The sequence below is a fragment of the Rhinatrema bivittatum genome, chromosome 3, assembly GCF_901001135.1.
Source record: "Rhinatrema bivittatum chromosome 3, aRhiBiv1.1, whole genome shotgun sequence".
NCBI classification, from domain to species: domain Eukaryota; kingdom Metazoa; phylum Chordata; class Amphibia; order Gymnophiona; family Rhinatrematidae; genus Rhinatrema; species Rhinatrema bivittatum.
In genome coordinates this window covers 329,753,404-329,770,538 of record NC_042617.1, presented here as the reverse complement: position 1 = coordinate 329,770,538, position 17,135 = coordinate 329,753,404, and the positions used below count along the sequence as shown (strand labels likewise).

Genomic DNA, 17,135 nt, shown 5'->3' with positions numbered 1-17,135 from the left:
TTAAGGGTAATAACTGCTGCTCTGTGCAGGTTACACCCATGCCTTCTGTTAAGGGTAATAACTGCCGCTCCGTGCAGGTTACCCCCATGCCTTCTGTTAAGGGTAATAACTGCTGCTCTGTGCAGGTTACACCCATGCCTTCTGTTAAGGGTAATAACTGCCGCTCAGTGCAGGTTACCCCCAAAGCAGAAATATAAACTTTAGATGCAATAGAAAAGTTACCTTATTTCTTTGTTTCCATTCTCTAGGCAGCAGGTAGACAATTTTTACTATGTCTATCTTTTTTGTTTATTCAGCCCCTTTCTATGCTGCATCTTGGCTGGAGCCATTGAAAACCCTTTCAGCTACCCTGCGAATTTTCCCAGTGCCGCCGGATTACAGAATATAGGTGCCAGTTTGTGAAAGCCCGTGCCATGGAGGAAGAGCCGGGCTATATGGCCGTACTTACTCTGTGCGGGCTTCTGAGAGATCGGTCACCGAGTACCGGGCTCAGATGCTTGGGGGACACTGGGTGTACCAAAGGTGCCATCAGAGCGCTCGGCAGTGAGGTGCTGGGAGGGGGTAGAGGTCTCGGGATGCCCTCCTTAAATGTATTCTACCCAGAGTGTCCTGAGCAGAGCCGGCCAGCGTCTCCCAACGAGAGGGAGCACGGTGAGGATGCTGGTGAAAACCGCACACCTGCTGGAGAATTGGGAGGAAGGGGATTCGTACAAAGAGAGGAAGTGCTGAGGGGAAAGGATTCATTATTTTGGCCAAATAATAGGGAGAGTTAGCAACATGCTGCAACCCAAAGCTCCTCTGAGAAAGTTACTGTGGTTAGAATGAGGAGCCAGTGTAAAGACGGCAGATGCACATCTGTATTTCTACTTCATAGACTGAGGCAGGTGTTTTTTCCTGTTTTGTGTCCATGGGAAAAATATGCTTTTCCTCAGTTTAAGGTTTGGGACCCACATGTGGCTTGTGGGGACCCTCTTCAGTACTTTACAATTCTCAGTTTAGCAGGAGGGTAGATATAATGCTTAAAGCCTAAACGTGAAGGGTGCGGAGAACGGAAGATGAGGATTTGGGATCCAGCATGGTACTGCTGCCTCAGTGAGAGCATCATTAGTTATAGTTATAGATAGATGTATGTATATCAAAAAATCCAGCAGAACAAAAGCACTAATGTATAATGTTGACATTAAAACAAAGTTTATGAAGAAAAAACTTTAAACATTTAAAATAAACAAGCAGTTTCTAATCTGTACCTGACTCAAGAATATCACAACATATGTAGAAAGTTTATACACCAATTAGTTATGACAGCAAGCTATAGAATCATTGAAACCTAGGTGTACATAAATTTGTAGCACGAATAAGTAGTTTTAGATTCAGGAAAGCCTCACTAATTGCATAGTGACAGGGATAATGTAAATCTTACAATGTTTCTAATCATGTATGATGATAATCCTGGGCAGAATATCTATACAGTCTCACATATATTCACATTCATTCATCTTAAACAAAACTAATAGACTGTTGTTCGAGCTCATCCGGCAGGTTAACGCTAGTGCAGTGCCATTGGTTTCCATGTGCTGCATTTCATACGGGCGGGTCCCAAAATGCCTTACACATTACAGGCAAGAAGACAGGGCTTGATCAGGACCCCCTGCTCCGTTTCATGGGTCAGGAAGGGAAAAGAGGCAAGCTTGGAGATATGAAAGCCTGGACAGAAGAGGCTAACCGCGGGGCTGGTAGCTCCCTCCAGATGGAGGTTTGCAGCAGCAGAGAAGGGTCTGCTACCAACTAGTGGCAATATGTGAGGGGGGGGGGGGGGGAGTAAGAGTCATTAGAAACGAGGTCACTGAGGCCCTGGCCAGGAAGGCCATGCAGGGGATGCCGGAGTAAGGATGGAGATTTAATTTACACTTCCTACCTTCCAGTTTGAGGCAAGAAGGTGAAACGCTTAGAGGCTGGATCATTGCTCACTGGGCTTCAGTGCTCTGCTTCCTTACAATAGCCTCTGCTTTAGTTATCTATTAAAGTCTTTCTGGCAGTTAGTTTAAGATTTAAGAGATGCCTTTAAAGAAAAAACATAATTTTGAAGATGAGTAAAACATTTTGAGAATAAGGTTGGAAGGGTGATTAAGAGGTACAGGGCACGGGTTAATGAGCCCCCCCTTACTGCTGGATGTGCTTGGTGTGCGACATCTCGGGTTGGGGGGGGGAGAGACTCTGTGTGGGGGGGGGGGGGGGGGATTGCGTCCAGTGCTGGCGTCTGCGTCCCTGGAACGAGGCGAGGAAAGAGTTAACCAGACTGGTGCAGGATCTGCTCCACAAGCTGGCTGAAGAGAAACTTATCATAAATATGTATCCCCTCCTGGAGGAGGAGGTAAGAGAAGAAGCAAACTGTTTTTCAGAGGAAAGGAAAGGCTAGAGCTCTGAGGCATGAAAGGATGGTGGGGCGAGGGCATAGAACAGGGCAGTATTTCTCAGCAGAAGGCAGGGATGGGAACTGTAAGGGCTACGTAGGATGGGTAGACTAGATGGGCTCTACGGTCTTTTTTTTTTTTTTTCTGCCGTCGGGTTACTGTGGACGCATGGAACAACATCTTGTAGTCCGTCTGGCATAATTCCTTTTCACTATGGCCTGATTATAAATATTTAAAATAATTTACGTAGGGGAGGGAAAAATGGCACTGTCCTCCAGTGGAATAAGAAACCAAGGAATACGTAATGGAGAGGATCATTGGTGGTAGGGAAGTCAGCCTTCAGCTAGCAATTCAGTGCAAATAGGACGGGGGACACGAGTGAACCAAACAGGTCCTGGGCTCTTTATTTGCCATCTTCTAGGAACGGGTTTATATTGTATGTGGATGGTTTAAGCCTTTGGCTTTGTGCACTGAACCTATTTCATATCCCCAATATGGGAGGGGGGCAAGTGACAGGGCATTAACTACCAGCCAACCCCTTCCCTTCCCCACTCTTATACAGGTCCCCATCGTCCTGTCACAGCCGAGCCCCTGCACTTGGATCTTAGCTATGAAGAGGCCAGGAAGCCACCCTGACTCCATACCTCTGTGGTGGGGGTCAGTGCTCTGCCCCATTCACTGAGCCAAATGGAAAGTGCGGTGTAATCCCTGGAAGATGCTGAACTCAAACATGATTAGCTGCTGCAGATTAGTTTTAGTGCCTGGGCGCCTCCGAATATTGATCTTGGACGGCTATAGTATGTCTTGTGTATGTGCTCGGCTGGACCCTACCACCGGCCAGTCTCGTTACGTGGGGGGGGGGGGGGGGTGCCGCGAGGTCCAGATGGGCAGAAAATTGGTCCTGGAAAGGCCAGGAAGGAAGTAGGTCGGGGGGGGGGGGGGAGATTAAGTGAGCCAGGCCTCATCCCGGTGCGGCAGGAGGCAGCAGCAGCAGCAGCAAACAACAACGTGCAATTACCAGGACTTAAAGAGGGGGAGGGGGAGAGGCTCAGATTTAGCAGCTCTAATTGTCCATTGTCAGGCCAGAGCCCGTTTTCTAGATCAGGGCCAGACCCTTAATACCTTTAATGGACTCTCCATTGTGAGATTATCTCCCGCCAGAACAATGGCTTTCTTTAAAAGGCGTGACGCTGCCTTTCTGTCTGTCTGTCTGTGAGGGTATGGGGCTTCTGCTCTCCTGCTTGCACTATGCCGGAAGCGGGCTGGGAGCTCGGGCTTGCTCTGCGGTCAGCACCAGCAGCATTTTCCCTCCTCGCCGAAGGTAACCCCCCCCCCCCCCCTCCTCCCGGTGAGCCCTCATCCTGGGGAGGGAGTGGAAGACCAGAAGGGCGGCTAAGCAGGGGCGTTAGGCAGGAGGACCCTTCAGCACGGCGAGAAAGGGGGAAGGAAGGCAGAGGTAGCGCCCCCGATCAGCCGAAAGTAAACGCCTTTCCCCGGCAGAGCAGCCCAAACTTGCAGAGCCGAGACAGCCAGCCTTTAATTTCGTGCCCCTTAATATCACCTAAACCAGCACCTGCCCAAAGAGCGTGGAGAGTTTTTTTAATATTCATTTGGGTTGGGAGCCGAACCGAACCACGGTGTAGCTGCAGCTGCTTAACCTGTAGCCAACGTCCCCTGCCTTAGCTTGTGCTGCGGCTTTCTGGTCACCGGGGGGGGGTTGTTCCCACGCATCCCATCCCAGGGTGGGGGGCTCTGAATTTCCTCGCCTGTTAACTCCTTAATTCGTCCGGTTCCTCTTGAGTGGGCTGGCCGGAACCGGAACCTCCCTTGAGGGAAAGGGGTGGCCGAAAGCAGTTGGTACCCAAATGTTTGGCAGTGCAGCGCCGCCCTGCCCCGCACGGGAAGTAAGAGCTGGGGGGCGGCGGCGGCCGCCGCACTGACAGATGTGGTCACGGCTTCTCCGAGTGCCAAAAAAAAAAGGGAGGGGAGAGAGAGAAGGATGTTGCACTTGTGTTCAGAGAATGAGGGAGGGAGAGAAGCGTGTGGTATCGGTAAAGTCTCTGCACGGCAATCCACCCGCTGGGCTCGCGTTACATTAGCGGGGCCGGGTTGAACCGCGGCGGTGGGGATGGGATGGGACGGGGGTTACCTGCTTATGCAGCCCCCGCACCAGAAGATGGGAAAGCGCTCGTGCGGCGCACACCAAGCCGCCGCCGCCGTCATCTTCGCCGCGCATGCGATTGTAAAATGCAATTCGTTTAAAAAAATAGAAATGCGCACCCGCTGGATCGCCGCTAGCACTCCCGTGGGGCAGGAGGGGCCGGGAATCCCTGCCACGATCAGAGGCGAGAGAGAGTGAGCGCTGCCGATGCGGGCGGTACCGGAGGGGAAAGCCTTAGTTAGGAGAGAAAGCTCCGAGCCATGACTTCTGCAAGGCAGCGTGAGTGAGTGAGAGTGTGTGTGTGTGAGAGAGAGTGTGTGAGTGAGTGAGAGTGTGTGTGAGGGGGAGGGGGGGAGTGTCCGGCCGCCGCCCCCTACCCATCTCCTTTTCCGGAATTCGGTCGCCGCTTGAGGGCTCCTGACAGCAGTTCCTTTCCCATTTCTCGAGGGGGGGACACCTTTTGCAAACTGTGCCGGGAGAGAGAGAGGGTGAAGGTGCCCGCAGGCACACGGTCAGGGCTAAGGAGGGCGGCGGGGGGGGAGCGCGCCCACCCACCCACCCACCCCCGAACTAACAATTGCCATCCTCCCCGTGGCCCATGGCTGCAGCCGCTAGATCCTGCCCCCCTCCCGCAGGGAGGTGTGTGGCTGGGGGGGGAGGTAGTTTCTTTCGCTATTTCTCCCGTGGGACTCGGCGCCGCTTCACTAAGCCCCACTGTCAGCCCTCCCTTTCTTGCCACTTCGGAGACGTGCGTTGTTTCTCTCTCTCTCTCTTTTTTTTTTTTTTTTTCTCGGGCTAAAGTTTTTTTTTCACCTCTGCAGCGCTGCTCCGGGACACCGGGAGCGCTTCGGCGAGGCTCCGTCCCAGAGAGGGATTTATTATTGGGGGGGGAGAGGCAGAGCTGCAGCCTGTGCGCCGGATGGAGGGCGGTAGAGAGGGGAGCGATTGGCCGCCGCTTCCGGGCCTGCTGCTCGCTGCCCCATTCCCGAAACATGGGTGATAGGGGGGGTGCAGGGTGTGAAAGTGAAACCTAGCGGTTGCGTCGTCCCCGAAATCACCGGGGCTAAACGCTCAGCCTGGAGTGCGGCTCAGCCCGCCCACGCGTTCTTCCCAGGCCGACAGCGAAGGACAATTTTTATTTTAACAGAAGGTTTAAGCCTTTTGCTTCGGGGATGGTCCTAGCCCAACCCTGCCCCCCCATTCCCCAGGTTCTCCATCTCGGGCAAAAGGCCACCTCGCAGTTCCTAGCCAAAAGGCCAGTGGGGTAGGACTTCTCCTGTCACAGTGAATGCAGATCTCCGGGAGAAGATAAGAATCTCTCCCCCCCCCCCCCCCCCATTGACTTTTTAATTCCTGCAGCAAATACAAAGCTTTAGAGTCCAGGTTATTATCGTCGGGCACGTAGAAATCCCAACTTTAAAGAAAGTGTCTGTAAACAAGCAGTGACTTATGGCAAAAGGAGACGGCTTGTATGCGGAGCCCCACAAGGACTGGATCGGGCCCCTCTGTGAACAAAAATCGCGAGTTGTAATGATTTCTTTTATTTCCTGCGCGCTATTCCCATTTTCAAAAAAAAATTGGCCAGCTGCTCAAATTTGTGAGATGGTTAAAAACATAAACTTGGATCAATTTGCTCGTTTTAAGTCGTAAAACAGTGTGTGTGTATGATTTTTTTTTTTTGGGGGGGGGGGAGAGAGAGAGAGAGAGAATGGTGGTTATGAACGATTTCTGTAGTCAGATGTTTTCCACCTGTGCATGTTTAAAAGTTGCCGGGGGACCAAATACAGTGGCGTGGGCAGAGAGAAGAAAGCCAATTATTAAGATCGCCCTTTTGCTATACTTATTATATTTCTGGGAAGTAAATAAGAGGGGTTGACTTCTCCTGGATGATTCCCACATTGCAGGGTTCAGGAAGTGGGGGCCGCTGCTGTACTGAGACCTGCGCCGGGACCCTCCCCCCACCCACCCCCTCGGTGCTCTCCAGTATTAAGGCAGTCAAAAGACAAAGCGACCTCGGGCTGGGGACAACAGTAAAATGCGGGAGGGGGGGGGGAGGTAACCCCCACGGTCCGAATAAGAGACGAGCACCGGGGAAAATCACACAAGAAAGCAAGGTGATCGACGAATTAGACCAGAAGAAGCGTAAAGGTTTTAGGTGGGCAATCTCAGAGCTCACGGTCCCCATCCTAAGGAAGTTGTGAGCAGTCCTCGCCGTTCTTCCTGGGCACCCGAGGACAGGAGTAATAAAAGTGACCGATCCACGTGTGGCAAGCGCAGAGAAACTATTTTAGGCAGGGGGTGGGGGTGTGGGGGGGACGTTAGGTTGCCTCCCCCCTCTTTTTTTTTTTTTTTTGGCGAGTCGGCACAGGTAGAGAGCTCCGCCCCGGCTCTCTCTCTTCCTGGGCAGCCCGGGCTGTGAATCAGACGAGGAGGAGGATGGCTAATAATAGGAACAGGGAGGGAAAGAGAGAGAGCGAAAGCGCCGCGGCGGTGCTCAGCCCGGCAGTGCAGCAGCAGGGCAGTGATCGGGCGCCCCTACCAAGCCGCTTCCAATGTTAGACTTGGTCTCTCTGGAATACCCTCCGGGCACCCCCTCGGTAAGCCGCTCAGTTTCTTTAGGGTTTAAAAATCCGGGGCCCCTTTTTTTTTTTTTCGGAGTTCTTTAAATATCAATTTAAAAAAAAAACAAAAAACGTCTTTCGCCGAGCAAGTAAAAGTTTGTCCTTTTACTCGTCTGTGATGCTTTCGGTAGGAGAGCGCAAACCTGAATCCTTAACTCTTTCCGCGCTGGGGTTTTTCTCTTTTTTTTTTGTCAGTTCTTTGAAGTTTCGCTATTTGGGATTTTTCCTCTTCCTCCTTATGTGTATTTGTAGAAACTACCTGCGTAAATATTGTAGACTGTGCCGAATTCTTTGGTGAGTGTGAGTTCAGGCGAGGCAAAGAGCTCCTGCCATGCTGGGGGGGAGAGGCTGGAAAGGTCGGGGTACCTTCCGGACCGGTGATTTTTAGTTCTGCTTCTGTTTTGTATGCGGCGATGTTTACTCAAGAACTGCAGTTTGCGAGTTTCTGCTTCCCTCTTATCGAGGGGAGTTTCTCCAGTCGCTTTTGCTTTTTAGGGAGAGAAGTTACAGTCTTTCTGTGCTTAAACTTTCAATACAACTTATACTCTGAGATCGGCTTTGTCATTTTTTTTTATTTCCGATAGAGAAGGAAAAAACACCCAAAGTTAAAAGGAATGAGGCTCGGTATGTCCGGTTAGGAAGTGTCTGGGCTAAAGAATTTTATTTTTTTTGGAGAGGGATTTTACTTGCAAAAATGCGCAAAAACTCCAAACAATTACAAATAGTTCCTCTCTAAAGCAAGCAAGCAAACAGAAGGAGTGTTGGGATTTTTCCGGAGGATGCTCTCCGAGCTGAGTTGTCCGCAGGCTCGGGACGAGCAGTCGCTCTCTGGCTTGACAGCTGCCGGGGTTTGGGTGGCCGATGACCCCCGGCTCTTGGCAGGGAGCTGTGCCGAGGACGGGCAGGATGCAGCACCTTGTTTGTGCGCTGGGAAAGTTCAGACCCCCCCCCCCCCCCCGGGAAGAGTTCCGGCACGCAACAAGCTCCATTTTTAGCCCCATTCAGACGCGGACGGCAGCTCCTTCCTCTTCCTCTCCTTGTTTGTTACTACTTTAAAAAAAAAAAAAAATTTTCCGGAGGCAGCTTTTCCACAAATGGGCTGGCGGCCATGACCCCGGGCTACTGGGCAAAGAGCTTTGGTGAGCCGGGGGGGGGGGGGGGGGGGAGGGGAAGATGGGCCGCCTAGAATCTCTGCACTTACCTTTCCCCCCTTGGATCGGTGCTTGACTTATTATTATTTTTTTTTTCTTGTTGCTATTGGGGCCATTGTGGAACTTGTGCCGGCGATCTTGTTTTCATCAAATGCCACCAACTGCAAAACCGCAGGCTCTCCCTGCACCTAGGATTTACTCTGTGTGTGCGTGTGCCTTATTTTTTTTATTATTTTTTTCCTCCTCTCTCTCTCTCTCTCTTCCTTGGCTGGGGGTCCCCAGGCTGCCAGCTCGGGCGCAGTGACGGCGATCGCCCCGGCCGGGGGCAGGACCATGAGGATGGCCATGGACGAGGCGGACTTGACCCTGTGGGCGGAGGCGGACTTCGAGGCGCGCTGCACCTACATCGTGAAGGATCACGCGTGGGACGCGGGCGCCGAGCGGGGAGCCCTCACCCAGGCCGAGGCGTCTCTGCCCCGCAACCTGAGCTTCAAGTATGGGCCCGACGGCAAGGAGGTGAGTGCCCGGGGGCCCCCGGCTCGCGGCCGCTTGCATTCGCCGTTGCTTCGGGTCCTAACCTACGGCGAGGGGGGAGGGGGGGGGAAGCTTTTGTAGCAATCAGCAAATCGGGGAGGAAGAACCGCGGCCGCTCCTTAAACACAGGTGCTTTCTCTAACTTTCATTCCTGTCTCGGGTTCAAAGCAGAAGCTTGCGTTTTGTGTTGGGGGTTTGTTTTTTTTTTTAATTTTTTTAGGGACTCGTTTTTTCTTGTTTTGCTGTGATCCTAACTAGTTATGATCATTCCATCTTTTTTTTTTTGGGGGGGGGGGAGCACGTTTGTAAGTAAAAAAAAAAAAAAACCGCGGGGGTAAGTTGCACCAGGGGGTAGTTACTACCCTTGAGAGGAAAAATGGGGATAACCTGCAGGGCCGGGCAGATACTACCATAATCGGACTGAATGGGCCATCTGGTCCTTTTCTGCCGTCATTATTAGGTTACTGTGTTCCCTTTCCTATGGTCGTTCTCCTGGATATCTCTGGAGCAGAGGCTCATCCCCCCAGGAGATTGCACCCCTGTGGTGGCTGCATGGTTTTTTGTTTTGTTTTTTTTTGTCTCTCTCTCTACTTCTGGAGAGCTGAAAGGTGAGACTGGAGGAGTTGTGAGGTAGCCGCCCACAAATTTTCTGATTATATTTAGCCACCCTGGCTAGGTGAAGATCAGGTATGTAAATAATGCTAGGGACAGCATTCCAGGAGCTGTCTGCCCTGCACTGCTACTTACGGACTTCATGTTAATGCAGTGAATCCAACCTCTCCTCTTCCTATAGCCTTAAGTAAGGAGGAAATTCAGAAATGCATTTGCATAGATAGAAAGTATTCTAGTAGAGTTATTATTAGTAGTAATTTTATTATTGTAGGTGTGAGGCAGGTTAGTCAGACACAGGGAGAGCCCTGGCTAGGGGCCAGTTTTCAGTTTCTGGCAGTAACTAACCATTGGTTCTCCTCAAAAGTTTTCTCTTCCAGGAGAGGTGTGAGCATATTTTTACTGGCTTATTAAAGTACATAACAACTTGTAAGCTGGATTACATTCTAAGAATTGGGTTACAGAAGGCTATTTTTACATTCATTTAGTATTAAATATACATATGTATGAGAACATTCTCCAATTACTACTTAGTTTATCTCCATTTTGACCGAATGATGTCTCTTCTGTTCACCTGCTTAAGAGACTAGCCCCTTAGGCACAGTATATTATTCACAGAGATGTTTTCCCATTCTGTGCCTTAATAGGGTCCAGTGTGATGCTGGCAGCTTAAAGCCATTGCACTCTTCTGTTTACACTTCAGGAAGATTTAGCCTGAAAGCAGTCTAAAAGTAATCAGATTCAGGAACAGATTACTTGCCATGAGCAGTGGTCAGTGTTTTGCAGTTGAGGGTGTTGGTTAACTTAAGCCATCGTAGCAGCCCTGTGATTTTTTTTTTTTTTTTTTTTTTTAGGAGCCAGGCAGTAAGTACTGCAGGCTCCAGGCACCTTGATGAGCGTGGATGCAAACCAGCTTCAGTGCAGGGTGGGCATAGTGCTGCTGCCTCGCCAGGATGCAAGAGATGATATTGTTGTGGTTTTTTTTCTGGACCTTGCTGTCACTTTTGATAAGGTCAGTCACGCTTGGATAGTAGACCAGTTTTAAGAGTGGTGGGAAGGTGTGGAGAGCAGGTTACCTCCCTTTCCGCAAGGACATTCACAACAAATCTTTAGAGAGAGGGCAATTTTTTTGGAGACCGGGTTTCCTCACTCCAGGCTGTTGTGTTTATTTAATATCTACATTGTCTCCACTTTGCGGGTTCATCGGGGCAGCGGGAGTGAAAGATTTCTTTGTGGACAGCGTCCCGATTTCTTCAGTTAAGCGGGAAGAACCGAATTAGTTAAGGAGATTTTACTGAGGGACTAGAGGCAGTAATAAAATGGCTCAGTGGCCAAAAACTCAATTAAATGTTAGCAAAACAGCAGCTTTGTGGGTGGGCAAGAGAGAGAGCTGGATGTGGATATGAAGAGGAGGATACAGGGGGAACGTGTACTGTTGTGGCAGTCTCTGTGAGAAACCTTCGTATCTGGCTCGCTTTCAGCTTGTTTCTTGAGGTTCAGATTTCAATGTTGGTTAGGACTACTTTTGGCCTTTTTTTCTTTTGGATGGCCTGCCAGTTGAGAACTTATTTCTCTCCAGTACTCCGGTCCTCGATGAGTGCAAGGCTGGCCCTTCTGCAGTTTTGCTATTGGTGGGTCTTCCTCAAGTGGTTCTCCAAAAGGTTACAGCGCCGAGGTCACGGGGGGCGGGCAAGGTGTCTTGCTTACAGTGAGCATGTGTTGTTCCGTTCCCCCTCCACTTGCTGAAAAGGATGCCACTGGAATAGCGCAGTAAATTTAAATTGCTGATTGATATTAAGCTTTTAAAGTGAGGGCTGGTTTGGGCCCCGATTAGTTATTTAGTAGAGAAAAACGCCTGCTTTATGTTCCGGCCCGTAATTTGTACGCGTCAGACGGAGACTCATCGATTCCCTCTCGCAAAGAGGGCTGGCAGGTAGCGGTGTACGAGAAACGGAAATGGGAAAGGTCTTTCATCGTTGTGGAATAGCCTACCGATAAAAAATTGGGCTCCCGCAGGGAAGCTTAAAAACCTGGCTGCTTGGCCGAGCGTTGGGCTAGCTGGAGATGCAGCTTTGGGGAAGGACTAAGCTATGTGAGCTTTATTTTGTCGCTGAGGGCTGCTATGGCATTTTATTACGTTATCCGTGGCTTCGAAGGAAAAGGGATAATTGAAACAGGGAAAGGGGCTTGTGAAGGAGGAAACGAAGTTTTTAGGTGTGATAGGGGATTTTCTTCTAAATGTGTTTTTCTTTAACATGAAGGTGTTTGACTGCAATAATGGCTTGTTTAGATTGTTTTTTGTATTTTGCTCCCAAGTCCGTACATCGCTAGGAGCTTTTTGGAAATGTGATTAGCAAATGCGGTAAAATTTAAAATAACACCTGGCCTTCCTCCGGTAATGACAGTAGCCTGATTCTGAGATTTACCGGAGGGGGAGGGGTGTGTGCGCCAAATGATGCAGACCCAGGGGGTCGATGGGACAGAGGTCTGTATGTCACGCCCGCAGTTAGCCCGAGCTGCAAGTTTAGGCTTTAAAATCGCACTCTGCTTTACTTTGCGCATCGTCCCCATAAAAAAAAAAAAAATCAACCTTTGAAAATCTCCCCCTTGGTTTTCTTTGTTCCTTGGATTGTTTTTTTGTTTTGTTTTTTTACTGTAACGGATGCAACGAAAGGGCAGAAAGTGTTGTCCTAAGAATGCAGTTCTTAGGACAAATGTTCTTGTGCAGCTCGCTCACCAGCAGGAGGCAGCTCAATTCTGTGACTGTTGTCTCTTCGTACCAACTGCTCTTAACGCTTCAGCCTCTTCTTCTCTTTTTGGATAAAACTCTTCTGGGTGCCTCTGACTGTTCACTGAGTTGGAGGTTGGGGAGCTCGCGCTCCCGGGGTAACCTGCTTGCTTGTTTTGTCCTTGATGGGATTTTCGGGGTCCGTGGCAGCTCGCTCTTAAACTCTTTTTTTTAGTTTGCTTAGCTAGACGTTGGGTGTAGGTCAGCCATGTCTCACTCTTGTGCAGTAGACTGTACGCAACACTTCTGGGCCTTTCTCATTTGAAGTCAAAGTGTTATCAGCAGCCGGAGAAACCCCAAATCCTTTTTCAACTCACTTTTTCCAATAGATTTTCGGGGGGGGGGGGGGGGATGGACACAAAGGGTATCCCCCTGCACCCAGTGGCACCACAGCATAGGCAGTAACCTTTTAAGCAAAATTAGATCTATGTAAGTATAGAGTCTGACCCATGTTTCTGACCCCTAGCTGGCATATGGTAAAATAAAATAAATCATTGCTAATTCTGTAATTCTATAACTTTTGCCCAAACAAAAAGGCACAGAACGTCACTGCTCTTCTATGCTCAAATCATTTATATTTCCCACATTCCTCACCTGAATGACACAATATCCTGTGCTCTGAAGGCCACTCGCATGCCTGCATCTTTAAAGCCCCTTGGACTTAAGGAGACACGCGAGCAGCTCACGCGTGGTGCCGCAGACACACAGGAGAAGGGAGCGAGCTTGGGTAGCTGCTGGAGGGGGGAGGAGTGTGGGTTAGAGAATACCCGCAGCAGGGGACAGGGAGGGTAGCAGTGACTGCAGAGTGGAGGCACGCAGCATGGGCAGATAGCGTGGGAGGGGCAGCTTGGCCACTGTTCCAGGGGGGGAAGGTAGGTTTTGTTGTAATTTCCATGGCTGCAATGTGGGGGGGCCCTGCTTAATGATCTAAACTTCTTGCAAGCGACTTGCCAGAAGCCACTCGGTGCATGGAGGGGATTGAAATCAAAGCAGGGCCTTTAGTTTTAAAGCTACCACATCACACTGTGTCCAGAATGTATTCCAGACTCTCTCTGGAGCTCGGGTTTAGCATATTCCACTGGGCTCAGCTTTGATTTCAAATAAACCCATCCAGTTAATACTTGAAATATTTTCCTCTCTCCCCCCTTCTACCTTGCCTTATATCTCGTGTCGATAGTGTTCTTTCTCCTCCTCCTCCTGATGCATTTCTTCTAGAGAGCTAGACCGGTTGCATCCTCTGCCTCTCTCATGGTTTCTTGGCTTGAGCACGTGCGGCCTAGGCTGCTGACAGGGGCGCATCAGTTTCAACCTGAAGGTCCGTGCAGGCCCATTCGAGACCCCTCGTGGCAGGGCTCCGGGAGTCTGGGAGGCAAGCACAAAAGTGTTGCTCCCTCCTCCCATGCCCCCGGCAATGGTCTTGTTAGCACCCTGGTCAGTTCCAGGAGCAGGTGGTTCTTATCCTGGACCTGCTTTTTTTAAATGCCATTTGAGCTGCAGCTGACTCGGAAGGGGCTTCCGTGGCCCCACGTCTGCTGCTGCTGCTTCTCACAGTCCTGCCGCATTCTCCTTGGCCAAGAGCAGGGGGGCTGGATCAGGGCCTCAAGAGTTTCCCGCCTGGCCTCCAAAAGGCAAGAGAGATTCCGCCTGTCCCGGCCGTGTCCGGATTCTCCTTGCAGAGCAGCCGCTGCTCCGTCTGTCGCATGCTGCCAGAGCCCGGTCCAGCAGGGGAACTGTCTGAGCTATGCTCCGGCTTTAATACTTAGAAATATGCATGCATGCTCCATGTCATGCTGTCCGGTGGGGTTGGGGGAGGGAGGGGAGCAGCTTAGGGTCCCTGCTTGTGAAGGGAGAGTCTGAGATGAGCTGGGGGGGAGTCTGTGGCGCGGCAGCGAAAAGAATTTGGGCAGACTCTCTCCCTCTCTCTCTCTCGTGGCAGGGTGAGGGCCTCGGAGAGTCTCCAGGATTGCTTTCCTGAAACGCCGCTGCAGCTGTGCTGATTCTCATCAACAACGCCGCGGGACCGAGCAGCCCTGCCTTTTCTTAACCCGTCTTTGCCGTTCTGCGCAGGCACTTCTTTTGCCTTCCTTAAGAAGACTGGGAAGCCTGGTGCGACTTACTGTCCGTGAAGACTACTTGTTAGTGCTTTGGGACACCTTGTGGACAAATATCTTAAAGCCGCTTCCTAAGTTTTACACCGATCCACAGTTTTCTCCTTCTTCCTCCCCCCGGTCCCCCACCCCCACATACACACTTTTTTTTTTTTTTTTTCTGGATCACTTTCCCCCCTTGCATGCTAAACTAATTTTATGCATTTGGGGGTGGGACAGCGCAGGGACTTGGAGCATAAATAACCAGAGGTGTCTGTTGCCCGTTTCCATGATGTTACTCACTTCCCATAGCTCCAGTAGCAGTTCCCAGGTAATATCGGAGGGCAGGGGATGTCGCGTACCGCATAAACCTTCCCAGGTGCGCCTCTTTCTGCTAACTGCGGCGCGCGTACTTCGTATGACCGAGGGGAAAAGTTAACAGAGTAAATAAGAAAACTGATGGTGGATCACCTTTTTCAAGCTGACGTTTACCCGCAGGCCCTGCAAGCAGCCGCTGCAGCAGGACGTTTTTGGGATAACGTTTTAGTTTGGTTTTTTTTCCAGTCCGCAATGCTTTTGTAGATGCATGAGCTTGGGGGGGGCGGGGGGATAAGACAGGGAAGAGAATAAAATAAAAGCCAGAGCCGTGGCGGTCGAAACGTGCAAGAGGAGCTCTGTGCCCGGCTGCGCATGGGACCTTTTTCTGTGAAAGGGCAAAAGGGGGGGGGGGGGGGCGGGGAAGAGGGGATGCGAATGAGGATGGTAGAGGAAGGAGGGGGCAGAGCTGCACCTGGGCTTTCTCAGCTCCTCACCTTCAAGCTGTGAAAAACGGGAGCCCAGAAATGAGACTGGCCCATCGAGTGCATGGCACCTTGTGCTGCGGTGCAGGAAAACCTTTTCTGGAAGCTCCCTTTATTTATTTTTTTTTCCTTTCGCGTTTTTTGCTCATGCGCAGATGCAACAAGTCGCTGGAGCACTGAGCCGCCTCACAGCGTAAAGTAGGAAAGGACCCGGCGTTGCCCGCAAGCTGCAGTCCGCTCGGCGGGCAGGGATTTTACTTCCTGACCCTGCAGCTCTCCCCACCCGCCCCTCGCATCATCATCAGCGTGTGCGGCTTTGCAGATCAGCACTGTTATGTCCGGATCTCAAATTTTGGGGCACGATCAGTTTTTCAAATGGCTCCAGAAATGCCGTGACTTTTTTTTTTTTTTGTTTGTTTTTTGAGTTGACCAGTGGCGGCTGCGGGGATGGGAAGGGGGTAGGGGACGGATATGGTATTTATAGCATGCATGGAGGGTAGGGGATCAAGTGACTTGCTCACTGCCGGGGGAATTCATGGAGTTTCTGTGGCCGAGGGTCTGCTAGCTCTTTCTCGGTGATTTTATTCCACTGATGGGGCTGGGTCGGACAACTCAGGTGGCCCATCCTCCTCCTGTCGCTGGTGAATATCACAGAAAGGCAGGACTGACATGGGGGCACCTACAGAGTGTTAAATGGCACTGCTTTTGCAAAGCCTGTGGGTAATGTGGGCAGAATATACACTTACTGCGCTTTCCTGGTGTCCAGTTGGCAGCAAATTTTCTGGTGTGAGGCAGTGCTGAGTTGGTTTTTTTTTTTGTCTGCCGTTAAAACCATAGCGCAAAGGGGAGAGGAGAGACGTTCAGACCCCGCCAGTAAGATGAGAGGGAATGGAAGTAGAGTTTTTTAACCCAGAAGCTCTTGTGCTACTGCGGGTCAGGAGCAGGAGTGCTAGCAAACATGGAGGCATGAAATGTTCCTTTTTCAGAAGTGACAGAAAATTCAGATGTGTCTGAGTCCCCCGAGAACCACTTCAGTCAAACAGGAGACGCACAGAATGTGAAAACCCCAAACCCCAGCCTGCAGTGTTTTTGTCTTAAAGTTCATCACAGGCCCGTTCTTTTGAATGATATGAATTACTTCCTGATCTGTGGTCTCTAAGATTTAAAAAAAAAAAAAAAAATTGCCAGTCAAAGGAGGAAATCGAGCATAAAGTGTTTGTCAGCTGGTTATGGTACCCTTGACATAGCAAAACTTTCCATAGCACAAAAAAAAAAGAAAACAAAAATCTGCTGCGCGCACTCATGAGTGCTGGGATCAGCAACTCGCAGCCGTGCCCGGTCAGAGGAGCCGACTTAGGCGCGGGCAACCTGCAGAGACCTCGCGATCCCTCGGAAGCGTGCGGCCGCGGGAGGCCAGCGTAGGAGAAACGGGAAGATTTGGCTGGAAAGCCCTGCCTGCAGTAGCTCTCTACAGAAGTGCGCATCTAGCTGCAACGGGCCTGGGGTAGGAAGCGTGCAGCCAGGCTGCGATTTCATGCAGGGAAAAGGGGAGGGGGGAGGGGTGAGTGCTGTCCTTCTGGAAGCAGCGTCTCACGCCCTGCTCCGGGCGCGAGACGCTGCTTTGCAAAATGCTCGCAGCATTCAGGCACAGGGCCTGAATGCTGCGAGCATTTGGCAAAACTGGATTTCTTGCCTGGTGAGAAGGTGCTTTAACATGTTGCTACAAGACAGTACTGGAGAAAGCAGCCTGTGGCCCTCCGAGGTTACTGCTTTACCATTACTTAAAGCTCCCATTTCAAATGGCTGGGAGAGAGCTAGGTAGGTGTATGCTTTACTATGTCACTAATTTGTCAACATAACGTTTAGCTTCTCAGAATATGTAGAAACAGCACTCCCCAAACAAATTGTCGATTACCTTTTTATTGGGCTAGCTTAGTATATTTGTGACTAGCTTTTTGAGAGCTCTGCGCCCT

At 50.7% G+C, this 17,135-nt stretch overlaps 1 protein-coding gene and 1 long non-coding RNA gene across 7 annotated transcripts in view; both read left to right on the top strand.

The window, feature by feature from the left end:
- Positions 1-1,396, top strand: part of LOC115088778 — a 155,925-nt gene extending 154,529 nt beyond the window's left edge. For all 6 annotated transcript variants that reach the window (XR_003855868.1, XR_003855867.1, XR_003855864.1 and 3 more), the window contains one exon: positions 297-1,396. This is a non-coding gene — a long non-coding RNA (uncharacterized LOC115088778). The remainder of the gene's footprint in view (positions 1-296) is intronic.
- Positions 1,397-6,777: 5,381 nt separating this feature from the next.
- Positions 6,778-17,135, top strand: part of PRDM1 (PR/SET domain 1) — a 34,513-nt gene continuing 24,155 nt past the window's right edge. The window contains exons 1-2 of the mRNA XM_029595336.1: positions 6,778-7,169; positions 8,627-8,860. Of these exons, the coding sequence (XP_029451196.1) occupies positions 7,125-7,169; positions 8,627-8,860 (279 nt within the window). The 5' untranslated portion in view covers positions 6,778-7,124. The remainder of the gene's footprint in view (positions 7,170-8,626; positions 8,861-17,135) is intronic.